This window comes from Chenopodium album, chromosome 3, assembly GCF_948465745.1.
Source record: "Chenopodium album chromosome 3, dcCheAlbu1.1, whole genome shotgun sequence".
In the NCBI taxonomy this organism is placed as follows: domain Eukaryota; kingdom Viridiplantae; phylum Streptophyta; class Magnoliopsida; order Caryophyllales; family Amaranthaceae; genus Chenopodium; species Chenopodium album.
This window is the reverse complement of record NC_137836.1, coordinates 65,110,422-65,122,848: the sequence shown is the minus strand read 5'-3', so window position 1 is coordinate 65,122,848 and position 12,427 is coordinate 65,110,422. Positions and strand designations below refer to the sequence as shown.

At 33.9% G+C, this 12,427-nt stretch overlaps 2 protein-coding genes across 2 annotated transcripts; one reads left to right on the top strand and one right to left on the bottom strand.

Annotated features, from left to right (window-relative positions):
- The first annotated feature begins 572 nt into the window (after window positions 1-572).
- Window positions 573-9,036, top strand: LOC145624046 (ubiquitin carboxyl-terminal hydrolase 23-like). Its single transcript, XM_081676976.1, has 11 exons — window positions 573-936; window positions 1,209-1,323; window positions 3,751-3,861; window positions 4,311-4,483; window positions 4,621-4,944; window positions 5,807-5,932; window positions 6,339-6,974; window positions 7,062-7,187; window positions 7,288-7,771; window positions 8,051-8,141; window positions 8,428-9,036. The coding sequence occupies exons 1-11, from the start codon at window positions 637-639 to the stop codon at window positions 8,573-8,575; spliced, it is 2,634 nt and encodes an 877-aa protein (XP_081533102.1). The 5' UTR covers window positions 573-636; the 3' UTR covers window positions 8,576-9,036.
- A 2,464-nt stretch (window positions 9,037-11,500) lies between these two features.
- On the bottom strand, window positions 11,501-11,923 carry LOC145625219 (uncharacterized). Its single transcript, XM_081678292.1, has one exon. It carries the CDS (start codon window positions 11,921-11,923, stop codon window positions 11,501-11,503), a length of 423 nt encoding a protein of 140 aa, XP_081534418.1.
- Between the last annotated feature and the right edge of the window lie 504 nt (window positions 11,924-12,427).

The window sequence follows — 12,427 nt, the reverse complement described above, 5'->3', positions numbered from 1 at the left end:
TAAATAGTTTGATAAATGAATGAAATGTGTATATTGGGTTGTGTTTAAACTTTTCATTTTTCATGCATGGCTTTTTTTAGTTGTTTACAACTTTTTTTTTTTCACAAAACATCTATGCAATTATTCAACAATACAATATTGCAATATAGAGGAAGTTTAAATTTACCTACCTATGATATATTTACATATAATATAAATAAATAATATAAAGTGCATAAATGTAAGGAGAAGGAAAACTTAACACTCATTATTACATCTGTACACATGGAATGACATAAATGTAAAAAATTATATATGGGGGTAAGAACGTAAACAAACATTTTGAAGGGCATATAAGTCCGTGCACTATTCATAAGCGTAATCTCCTATTTTTTATAAGGTAGGGATTAATCTAAAAATTGAAAATGATACAAAATCATACCATTCTTAACATTTTTCCCTTTACCCAATACCAACCAAACGACCCCTAATAAAACCAAATGAACCCAGTGAAAAGACTATACTACCCCTGTACTGACAAAAGGAAAGCTCGCTAATCAGCGCTTAAACCCTACTACCTTCCCCTCTCTCTCTCTCTTCTCCATCGCCAATCACACCGTTCACAGCCGCCTTCTTCTTCTTCCTTCTCTATCAACAATGGAGTCTGCTGCTCCTTCCTTACAGCAGCAACAACATCAACAACAACAACGTCGCATTGAATTCCACTTAGCTAGAAAACCCATCTCTTCTTCTTTCTCTAATCACAATTCTTCCAATTTCAAGCTTGAAACTTTAAACCCTTCTTCCCCTTCTATCTCCTCTTCTAAATCTCATTCTCAATCTCAACCCCTTTCTTCTTCTAATTCTAAATCAAATTCGAAAAACCCAGAATCTTCTGATTTTATTGATGCCTCTTTTGATCTTGATTTCGCTTTCCGAATCCCTTTTCGCCGGATTGTAAGTCATTCTTATTTGATTTTACTTTGTTTTGTGTTTTTGCAGTTGTATGATTTGTGGGTATTTCTTAATTTGTGTTTCTGGGAGTTTTATCATTATTGGACCTGTTTTGTTTCTCATATAGTTCATACTGTGATTTTGTCAATTTGTGATGATGGTTTAATTTATATGTTTCTGAAATGCTAATTATTTTGATTATAGAATTGCGGGTAATTGTTCGATTTTTTTTATTTTTTTATTTTTTTTATTAATTGTGGTATTGAAAATGGCAGGGAGCTGGTTTGGAAAATCTGGGGAATACATGTTTTCTTAATTCTGTTATACAATGCCTCACTTACACAGAGCCGTTAGTGGCGTATTTGCAAAGCGGCAAGCATCAGAATAATTGTGAGTTTCTTCCTGTCTCTTCCTCTTTATGGCCCCTCGTTTCGTAAGGTTATCTATTAATATAGAATGCACTGCATATTGTACTAGTTTAGTTGTTGTTGATTTAGAATGAATTATGGTCAATTTTGCCTGAATTGTGTATAGGAACCGAAATTCTATGTTTCAACATTTTCCATCTTGTGAAGTGATGCCCCAAATTATTTGTTTGAATTTTTAACAAGGCTTCTCAGTTGATGTTGCCGTGTGATGTTAGACAAAAGTTCTAGCTTAATTGACAAATTGCGTTGTTTTCAATCATTATTTTTAGTCATTAATTGACAAAAGTTCTAGCTTAATTGATTGGTTGATGTTGCTGTGTGATGTTAGACAAAAGCAATCAAGTGTTATATGATCCTAGAATCATATTAGCTACGTAATTCTAATTCAAATTAAATAATTTAGGCAATCATGTAAAAGGACTTAAATGGAAAATAGATAAAATGAACCAAAGTAAACGATGACAAATGCTCACTGAGATTGCACTCATTGCAGACCATGAATTTCATAGTTGAACTTATTAGTTTATTTCGAATTTTAGTCTAATCACATTAATGAAACAACATTAAGCTAAATTAGTTCTCCATGTCAATCCACATTACAAATGCACATGTTTTAGGCATACTAATTTCCTAGTTCAGATTAAAATTCTTATCTCCAGCTCATTGTTTAGTACATATCAGCTGGCTTTCTTTCTGCTTGCTTTCCTTGGATATTTTAGTTTTTTTCTACGAATTTGTTAATCAAGATCTTTGAGTCTGGATGAAATGAAAGTGAAAGGTAAATATTTCATACCCGTCGATGTGTTGACATGAAAATCCAAGTTAAATAAAAAAAGTGATAAATTAGACAAGAACATATGTAATTTTACTTCTAGAATTATTCAGCACATATCTAATAAAGATCTAAAAATTTATCAACAACAAGATTGACCCATTTAGAATCCCGTAAATTAGATGTAGATAGGCCAACCCCTTAAACCAGTAAAAACTCTGATTAAGTAGAAGCTAAGCTATCATGGTTTAATTGTAAGTAGCATGACCAACACCAAACTAGCGAACTTTATCATGGATCCACCGGAGAACCAAGTAAGACTCAGTTTACTAATATATATTGACTCTTGTAACTGAATAACCAACTAATTCTATTGAATTCAACAGGACTAATAAACTTAAAATTTACATACTATTATAAGCCGATCAGTCCAAGACCCTCTCACAAAGTTATATAAGACTCATTGTAATGAGATGAGGGAAATAGATCTCAATAACTCCAAACCAAAATAGACTTACACTTTATATAACATAAATGACCATGATTTAATTTCTCCACATTTTCTACCTTTGAAAATTATTAACAATTTATCTTTGAAATTATTCAAAGGGTACAGAGTAGAAATAAGTATATACTATACTTCCTAGTCCCTATACACTAATACACCAAAAAAGTTAATCCGAAATTCTGAAGGGGCAACTAGATAAACTATGCTTCTTAGAAAGAATATAGTGAGTAAGCAAAAGGACATGTCCCTATAAAAAGAAATTGGAGAGTAATGCGGAATATTGAAAGTAAGGAAGCAGTGACACGTCAGAGAAAAAAGTAATTAAATCTACAAAAGTTATTGCCCAATGCCCAGCTCAAAAGGAAAAAATATTTGCGTACATGTTACAGCTAGTTTATGTGACATTCAATTGATACAAAGTACAATTACAAAGTATGCTTCAAACCTTATGACATCACTAGGAAGATTGATATTTAGCAAGTGTGTTGGTTAAAACAAGTGTTTAAAAAAAGATTTCAGAATAAAAATAAGACCATTACTCGTACAAATCTGAGCAACTCTTCTCAAAATTTCAGATTATAAATTCAATAAATCAATGTGGAAATTCAACAAACAATGGTTGCAGTGACATATCACTCAATTCAACATGTAACATCATCTAAAGCTTAACACAATTGAAGCTAGAATGTTAATTAACTCAAACAAATGCCTATGTACAGCAACTATTTTCATCAAAGCCATAATATGCCCAAGAATAGATCATCAATTCACAACTAGAATTGCAAGATTAACTAACAGAGACCAAAATCTTATTAAAAACAATAGAATTCAAAGAAAAAGGGTGAAATGCAACTTATTGCAGAAATCATAATGAATAGCTTCTATGGACCAGGTGCTCCGGTCTTAGCTAGATTACTGTTCTATGTTTGACAGGAAGCTAACATATGTATTTTATTCAAGTTAATAACAAATCTATAAATGTACTGGTTATGACAATATTTTAAAAGCTTCTTTGATTCTGTTTGTATAGTACATTACCATCTTATTTTGCAGTTTTATAATAGTAAAATTCTGTTTATCTTATTAATTCTAATATATTGTTGGTGAAGGTCATGTTGCTGGTTTTTGTGCGCTGTGTGCCATGCAAAAGCATGTTAACCGTGCTCTACAATCTACTGGGAGAATAGTAGCACCGAAGGATCTTGTTTCAAACTTGAGGTGTATCCTTTTAAAGTTTTGCAGCTGATTGAGTGTAGTTGATACTTATTGTGGATTTGTTTTCACTTCTAACGTTGTTGTATTCTCTGCTGCCACTTTCTACATCTCCTTCTTGCACAGTAATTTTTTTATGTAATTTTTCTACCATGTTTTCCTTTTCTTTTTTTTTTTTTTTTTTTTTTTTTTGGGGGGGGGGGGGGTGAGGGGGTGAGGTGTATTTTACGTTAATATCAGGTGTTTAACAGGATATTCTGAGACTGAAAGCCATTTAGGTTAATAGAAATTTGTTTTGTCGGTTTTTTACATGGAAGGATTACTTTTTTAGTATACATCAACTGCGTTGCATGCTGATTTACTGTATTATTGCTCTAAGTCTTCCCCTCCACCCCCCTTTGAACTCTTGTCATTTCTCAATACTTCATTTATGATTATTCCTTGACCTCACAATAAGGCATATCTCGAAGTTTTCGAAATGCAAGACAAGAGGATGCACATGAGTACATGATAAATTTGCTAGAGTCAATGCACAAATGCTGCTTACCTTCAGGCGTGCCTGCTGAATCACCTGGTGCTTATGATAAGAGTCTGGTTCACAAGATATTTGGGGGTCGCTTACGTAGCCAGGTAAAAGAGGCATGAGATGGTAGATTCGTAATATGTTTGTTAGGTCAGGAAAAGTTACTGGCCATAGTATGGTGTCTACTGTGGGTTGTGAGCCATTCTTATGTATAATTAAATCTAATGCTAACTTGTATATACAGGTTAAATGCTTACAGTGTTCCCATTGTTCGAATACATTCGATCCATTCCTGGATTTGAGCCTTGAAATAATCAAGGCAGATTCTGTTCACAAGGCCCTCTCACACTTCACTGCTGCTGAGCAATTGGATGGCGGAGAGAGACAGTACAAATGTGAAAAGTGTAAGCAGAAAGTCAGGGCGCTCAAGCAGCTGACAGTTTATAAAGCTCCATATGTTCTCACTGTCCATCTTAAGCGATTTCGTCATTTTGCTGGGCAAAAGATTGACAAGAAAGTCCATTTTGGCTCATCATTGAACCTCAAACCCTTCGTCAGTGGAAACTATGTATGTTCTTTGATATCTTAAATCTGTTAACCTTAAGCTAGTGCTTTATGGTGCTTGAGAAAAATAAAACAGATTTATTAGTTGTAATTGGCTGCGGCTTTGAATATAATTCTTAATCTTCTAGAGTTTTTAGTCCAGGTTAAATGATGTGGTCAGTTGGCAGATTTGTAGATAGGGTTTGGAGTATGTAGTAATTCAGTTTTGGGAATTCATTATTTTTTTTTAATATATAAATTCTAAGTATTAGAAATATTTTTTCTCTCTAATAAAGTAATAATGAGGGTTACGTAGGCCGGTGACAACTAGTGTAAAACTTTGTCACATTGCTTGACATTAGCCACAAGGCCCACAATGATTTAGAGTAGTACTAGGATGGGTGACCTCCTGGGAAGTCTTCATATTGCTTCATTTAGCTGACACCACTTATGGGATCAAGGCGTTCAAGCAGAAGTTAATAAAATAATAATGCGGTACTTCTTAGGAATTGCTTCCCTTTTCATGCAACATCTCTTAATTGAAAAAGGGGAATTTATTTCATCTAAAGTAAAGCTGGATTATTTTTTTTTTTGGTTCTTTGTGCTTTCTCTTTACTATGTGTAAACTTGCATCTTATTGTAATTTTTGTTGGTGAAGCAGCTTTGTTTATTGGTGTGCTGTTCCTTTGCTATGTGTAACCTTGGATTTTGTTGTGATTTTTCTTTTGTTCTCTATCTATGTCTAGTCTGTTAGTGGCTTTGACTTTTTGTTGAGTAGTATCTGCTATTGTTGAATCCAGGGAAAAAAAAAAAACTAAATTTGTGATAATTTGACTATTGTATTTTAGCATTGGATAATGATGTTTATTTGTATTTTGTCTTTTCAGGAGGGCGATTTGACCTATACACTCTATGGTGTTCTAGTTCACGCTGGGTGGAGCACACATTCTGGTCACTATTATAGCTTTGTGCGCACGTCAAGTGGATTATGGTACTCACTTGATGACAACAGGGTGGGTCATATTCATTCTTAAACTATTGTGCTTATATGCTCCAGTAAATCCGCATACTCTTTCCAGGTTGTCGAAGTTATTTCATTTGGATGTGTTAGTAGGTCTGAAGTAAAACATAGCTACATTTGTTTTTGTTAAGGGTCATATATCATATGTGGACTTTGGTAACTTGTAACTGCACCTTGCACCTTGCACCTTGCACCAAGGTCTTAACTTGGATGCAGAATCAGCTCTATGAGGACTGCATTATGCTGTTTTACTTGGATATAGAATTCATCTTAGGTTTTCATATGTGCTATATTTTTTCTTTCCATTGATTAAATCAGTAATGCAATACTTTCTAAATGTGTGATAATTTGTTGTATCCTGGATCACTTCTCAATTTTTTTATGGTTACAAAATTCAGGTTTACCAAGTAAGTGAAAAGACTGTTATGGAGCAGAAAGCATATATGTTATTCTATGTTCGTGATAGGCAAAACCCTGCTCCTAAGAAAGCCCTAGATGTTGTTCACAAAGAAAACTTATTTGGCTCTAAGAAGGCCATGGATGTTTGCACAGAAAATTTGATCACAACTATGCGAAATGCAACAAGTTCATGCTCAATCCCTGTTGTCAAGAGCTATCAAAATGGTTATACTGACAAGAACTCTAAGGAAACTAGCTCATCTGGTCTGATTGTGAATCACTCTGTAGGGCATAACGCTTCTAAGGTTCCGGCTCAACAGAATTCATCCAAATGTGTCTCATCTATTGCCGTTGCAGAGGTGAAAGAGTTGAATCACAAAAACAACCTAACAATGTCAACAGTGTCCTCTGTTACAAATAAAGAAAATTCATCAATTGCTAACATGGATTTGGATGGAATGGCGAACCCAGCAACCAAATCTAGTAGTGGTGATTCCGAAAAAAGTGCCAAAGCTACAACTTCTGTTGACTGCTGTGATAACAAGGAGAGGGAATTAGCATCAATTGAAAAGCCATCAATTTTAAATTGCCCTTCTAATGCTGTTAATGTTTTATGCAACAAGGAATCGCATGAGGTAAATTTAATCTTTAACTCACATCTTGCATTTTATTTTTTTTAATTGTTTTGTCATTGAAGTGTATGAATCCTTTTGTGCTATCAGATCGGTACTCCTGCAGGCACGAAGGTTCAGAACACTCAGTCCAGTAATGTAAATGAGGTTAAGCCAAATGTCCCATCAGACTCTGCCATTCAACTAACCACGGAAGATGGAACTAGGAAGACCAAGGTACCTTCTTATTGTTCAAATAATTCCCCCCATCCCAACACACAAAATGTCATTCTCAAGGTAGCAATATTGACGTTTTCTATAACTGGTTGTTTTAAAGAATGAAGCTTCAGAGCCCACGTCTGACATCCATTCAGTATTAAGCAAACCAAGAATTAAGAGGCCAAGAATGAATGGTCCTTCTGTGAAATCTCCTGAAAGTGCACCTCGCCAAAGTTCAATGAAGGATATATTGAAGTCAAGTATTGGAGGGATGCATTTTAGTACCAAGGTGATGTATAGGGCTTCTTTGGCCGTGAGAAAGAGCAGAAGATTCAAAAGGATGAAGAAAAACATTAAAATTGTTCCGCAAGATCTCTTGCCTACTGAGGATTTTGCCTCTGTAGACATGGGTCCTTCAACTTCTGACTCTGGTTCTGTGGGTAATTCTAAAGGTTGCCACAAGAAAGGTGACAGTCCATGTGTTAGAGAAGTAAAAAATTCAGGGGCACATTGCAAGGATGTTAATGATTCGTGTTTCAAAGAACAAAGTCATCAACCTGTTAATGTACCTAGTGCCAGCACTGGACTGGAGGAGTCTCATGGTGAGTAATTTCTGCGGCCTAGGATTTTACTCAATCCTTAGCCTAGGTTTTCTTGCTACTGTGAATTTGTATGGTCAAAATCATTTTGTGTCCATTTTGCGAGTTGCAGGTTATCCACCTTTTACTCTAGTGTCAAAGATTGTTAATTTTCTTTTCCCCCTTGCACTCATCTCACAATTGCTGGTGCACAGACTATGTTGTTCCTTGTTTAGGAGTCACATATTGCTCTGAAACTTGTATTATGATGTTAATGGTATTGTTCATGGATTTTGGTTTCAGTTGGATGCTGGGAAGGTGTGGAGCCTCCTTTGGAAAGAGTAAAATCAAATGGCCAAAATACTTTAATTATTGGTCATGTACTGGATGAGTGGTGAGTCCATCTTTATTTTGGTGCTAGATCTTTCATTTTTATAAATAATCATGTATTACACATAAGACAGACTTGTAAGCTAAGACTTCCTGGTCTGTTTGCTTTTAACTCTTATGAATGATCCTTATGATATTCTGGATTAAAACTCTTATCTCTGTGAGTGCCCTTATGGCTGAGGAGCCAGTGTGATGGACATAATTGCCTAATGTGCAGCTTCGAATGTTCACTTGTCAGCGGTATTTGCATTTCATTTTGGCTTAACCTTTCGCCTGATATTTTTTTTCAGGGATGAGGAATATGACCGTGGTAAAAGAAAAAAGGTAAAGTTGGTAAAGAATACTTTTGGGGGACCTAATGTTTTCCAAGAAGTTGCAACAAAGAAAGCAAAGTTGAAGGTAAATGCTAAAAACTGCAGAACAAAACCTTGCAAATAAGCCATAAATGTTCCAGGTTTCTTCAGTTAGTGGATGGAGATTTTATCACGGTGGCTTGTGTTTAGGCTAAGCCTTAAGAATTCTCCAAGTATTAGCTGTTTTGGCCTTCTTTTTGGGAGATTTAACACCACGCTAAAGTCTTCGATGTTGCAGAAGTTAATCATTGTACTGGCTTGAGTCGAGACTGATTCGATGAGACTTACATCTGTCTCTGTCAGGTAGTAATGTATGATTATCTATATAGTATTTTTGAAGACTTATTTTTTTAATTATTGGAAGGACAGTATCAAGGATCTCTATAGCTGCAGTTTGTATGATTTGAGTTTTGTAGGCAATGTAAAAGGTTCTTGATGTTTGTGCTCTGTCCTTCAAAGTTCTGTATCTGTGTCCAAAGTAATTTTGTGGAATGTAATTTGGTCACTCATTAACCTTAATAAAATACCATCTTGTTTGTGTTTCAATTTTTTTTTTCTACAGTAGTAGTATTTTTCTTACCATTTAGCATGAATAATTGAATATTTTAGTGGGTAGTTAATTGCTGATTGTTTTTCAAAATTAAAAAAAAAAAAATTGTTTTAAAATTTTTTTTTCGGAAACAAAACAATTCATTAATCAAAGGTCGTATGACATCTACAATTGAAATCTGAATAAATAAATACATAAAATTGAATCAAATTAGGGTTTCCTTTGTCAAAATTGCGATGGTTGAATAGATCTTGCATTGTTGTACTTCTTTCTCACACATTGTTGGAATACACAACCTTTTCGGAAATACGATCTAATGATTTATTGTAGTTGTAAGGATGATTTTCATCTGATTGACTTGAGCGCATATGAAGATTTGACAACCTTTGCGATCCTGAACAACTCTTTTACCAACGAATTGTTAATAGGGCAAAAAATGATTACCTTTTTTTTATAAACCCTAGCGCGCGCGCACACACACCAAAAAAAAAAAAAATCTAAACAAAAACAAATAATTAAGGGGGTTTTTGGCATCGTTGTTGTTTTTGGTTTTTTTCCTCCAAAATAAAGCAAAATAGTGTTTGGTAAAATAGCTTTAAAAAAACAACTTTACAACTATTTAAGATAAACTGAAACAATAAACCTAAAACTCCTAAAAGCAGTTTTATAAGTTTTGTTTTTAAAAATTAAAGCCTATCAAGAATAACGCTCGTATTTCCTTCCTCTATCTCCATCATTTTTCATCAAACCCTAACTATTCCCTAGATTCAAGGAGTAAGGAATCTAGGCATGGAGGCTTTTCCTTTCTCTGTTTCTTTCAATTTCCTTTGAATTTATCAACCTTTGTCCATCTTTAGTGTCTTAAACTGTGTCAATCTATTAATTTTTTGGTTGATGAATTTGGTTTGTTTTCGATTTTTTTCATCAAATTTGTTTATCTTTTTTTTTTTTCTTTATACACTTGAATTTCAATATTTAGGGTTCTTCGTCATTATTATTGATTCAATTTTTTTGGGTTTTTATATTTTGGATATTTTTTTCAGAAATAACGGATCATCATCAATTAGTGTAAAATATATTGCATGTGGAATAATTATATTCATGCTGTAAATTGAACTGCTTGAATTTTTATTTTTGTTGTTGAAATTGATGAATCAGATAATGAATTTGGGTTTAGTTTTAATGTTTTTGTTTATATAAATTATAGCTTTATTAATGGATCAACAAACGAAAACAATTTTGAAAACATTGAAACCCAAAACCATAATCAACTTTCAGTTTTTAAAAAACATAAAAAAAATAAATAAAGAAAACTCAAAACGGTGCCAAAAGAACCCTAAACTAACAACTCCACCATAGGGGGACGAATGATTTACACTACTCATATAAATTTATTAAAAACGAAATTGTAAAATTATAATTGTTTTTAAAATTTTAAATTAGTAAGTATGGGATATTTTTGGAGGGATGAGTGTTTTATTTTTATTTTTTTAAAAAAATATTTTAATTGATTTTAGTCTTTTATAATTTTAAATTAGTAAGTACTAGTTTATTTCCCGTGCGATGCACGATTTTAAACAAAGACCTTGTGAAATTTGTTTACAATATAAAGAAAAAAAGTTTTCTACGCCGTAAATTTTTTTTGTATATGGTAAGTAATTTATGCTATAGCCTATTACTTGTAAATTATATAAATTAAAAAAAATCACAAAAAACACTTTTAAACATTGAATTATTAACATACTTATAAAAAAAGGTAAAGCATACGAAAAGTTTATTAGATAAAAAACAAAGGTTACAGTAAAAATATTAATAACAAACGAACTAATGATTTTTTTTTTTTTTTGTTGTTGTCAATTTCAAGCTCAAATTGTATCCTTAAAAACCAAAATGATCTCCAAAAACTTAAGTGAACATATTTCGACACGTAAACTATACGAAGTACTCCCTCCGTTTTTAAATAATTGTTCCACTTTCCTTTTCTGGCCGTTTTAAAATATTTGCTCCATTTCCTTATTTGGAAAAGTTTTACAATATTTAATTAATTTCTCTAATCAAGTGGACCCAACAAGATTAATTCCATATTAATTCTCTGTCAATTCTCTCCACTACATTTGGTTTTTTTACAATTTTTATTCTTCCACTAAGTTTTATTCCTCCATATTTTATCACTTTCTCCAATTTCACCTAAAACTCAGCGCATGGAGAAATAGAGCAAGTATTTAAAAACAGAGGGAGTATTATATTTTGTTGCCACTAATGGAATCGTTTTTTTTAGAGGAGACAATCAGACAAAACATAGTAACTAGTAGTAGCAAAATCGATTTTTTTTTAATGATTTAAAAGTTAGTAAAATAAAATAAAATTTACGGAATATAAATAGTAAAAAACACTTTTTTTTGAAAGAAGTAAAAAACACTTTTTTTTTTTTGGGTTTCTGAAGAAAGCCTTAAAAGGCAGCTAGTTCTCATTCAATGAAAGATCATGGCACAAGGCCAAAGCGATACAAGAAGGAAAATCATCAACCCAAATACTCCTACTCGGCACACTAGGCAAGCAATGAGCAAGCTCATGTGCTACTCTATTCCCTTCCCTACGAATAAAACCCCAAGACACACTATCTAAAGAACCGCTTACATGATAAATATCATCGAGAATAAAGTGGAAACTACTACTCCCCTTCTCATGTGACTTAATTGCGTTCACTAATCCAAGACAATCACTCTCCACAATTACATTTCGGAAGCCAAATTCTACTACTGCTTGAAGGCCCCACAACATTGCCTTAGCCTCTGCCATGCTTGCTTCCCAATAGTCCTCGGCCCACCAAGCTGCTGCCAGCTTCACACAGCCTACATCATCATGCACTATAGCCCCAGCCATTGCTCCCTGCCCCTCCTTCAGCATAGCATCAATGTTCAGTTTATAATGTCCCCTAGGAGGTGGCTTCTAGCGTTTACTTCCCTCACTTCCCTTAAGTACAAAAGCAGCATCCTCCTTTTTTAGCTCCCCCATTAGCTTCCTAACATAAACAGTAGATTTGAGAGGGTCACACGCCTCAACCTCAAAAATCCACTTCTTTTGAGCAGTTCACACCACCTAAAAGGCTGTCATGAACAAACCATGATCAGATTTTAAAAGACGCTCCAGACATTAAGCAGCCATGTCCCTAAAATCTCGATAACAACCCCTACAATCATCAAATAGCTCACCCTCTGCCCAAATCAATCTAGCAATTATACAACTCCATAGACAATGTAGCTCTGATTCTTCCTCTATCCCACACACACTGCATATACTAGACCGATTGGGTAAGCGTTTTCTCAGACCCAAACATGTAGGAAGGGCCCCTCTGCTTGCACGCCAGAAAAATAATTTAACTCTAGG

Coding starts and splice junctions, on each gene's coding strand:
- LOC145624046 (XM_081676976.1), top strand. CDS start 637: ATGGAGTCTGCTGCTCCTTCCTTACAGCAGCAACAACATCAACAACAA. Junction 4,484..4,620: donor GGGGTCGCTTACGTAGCCAG/GTAAAAGAGGCA, acceptor TTGTATATACAG/GTTAAATGCTTACAGTGTTC. Junction 8,142..8,427: donor GGTCATGTACTGGATGAGTG/GTGAGTCCATCT, acceptor ATTTTTTTTCAG/GGATGAGGAATATGACCGTG.
- LOC145625219 (XM_081678292.1), bottom strand. CDS start 11,923: ATGGCTGGGGCTATAGTGCATGATGATGTAGGCTGTGTGAAGCTGGCA.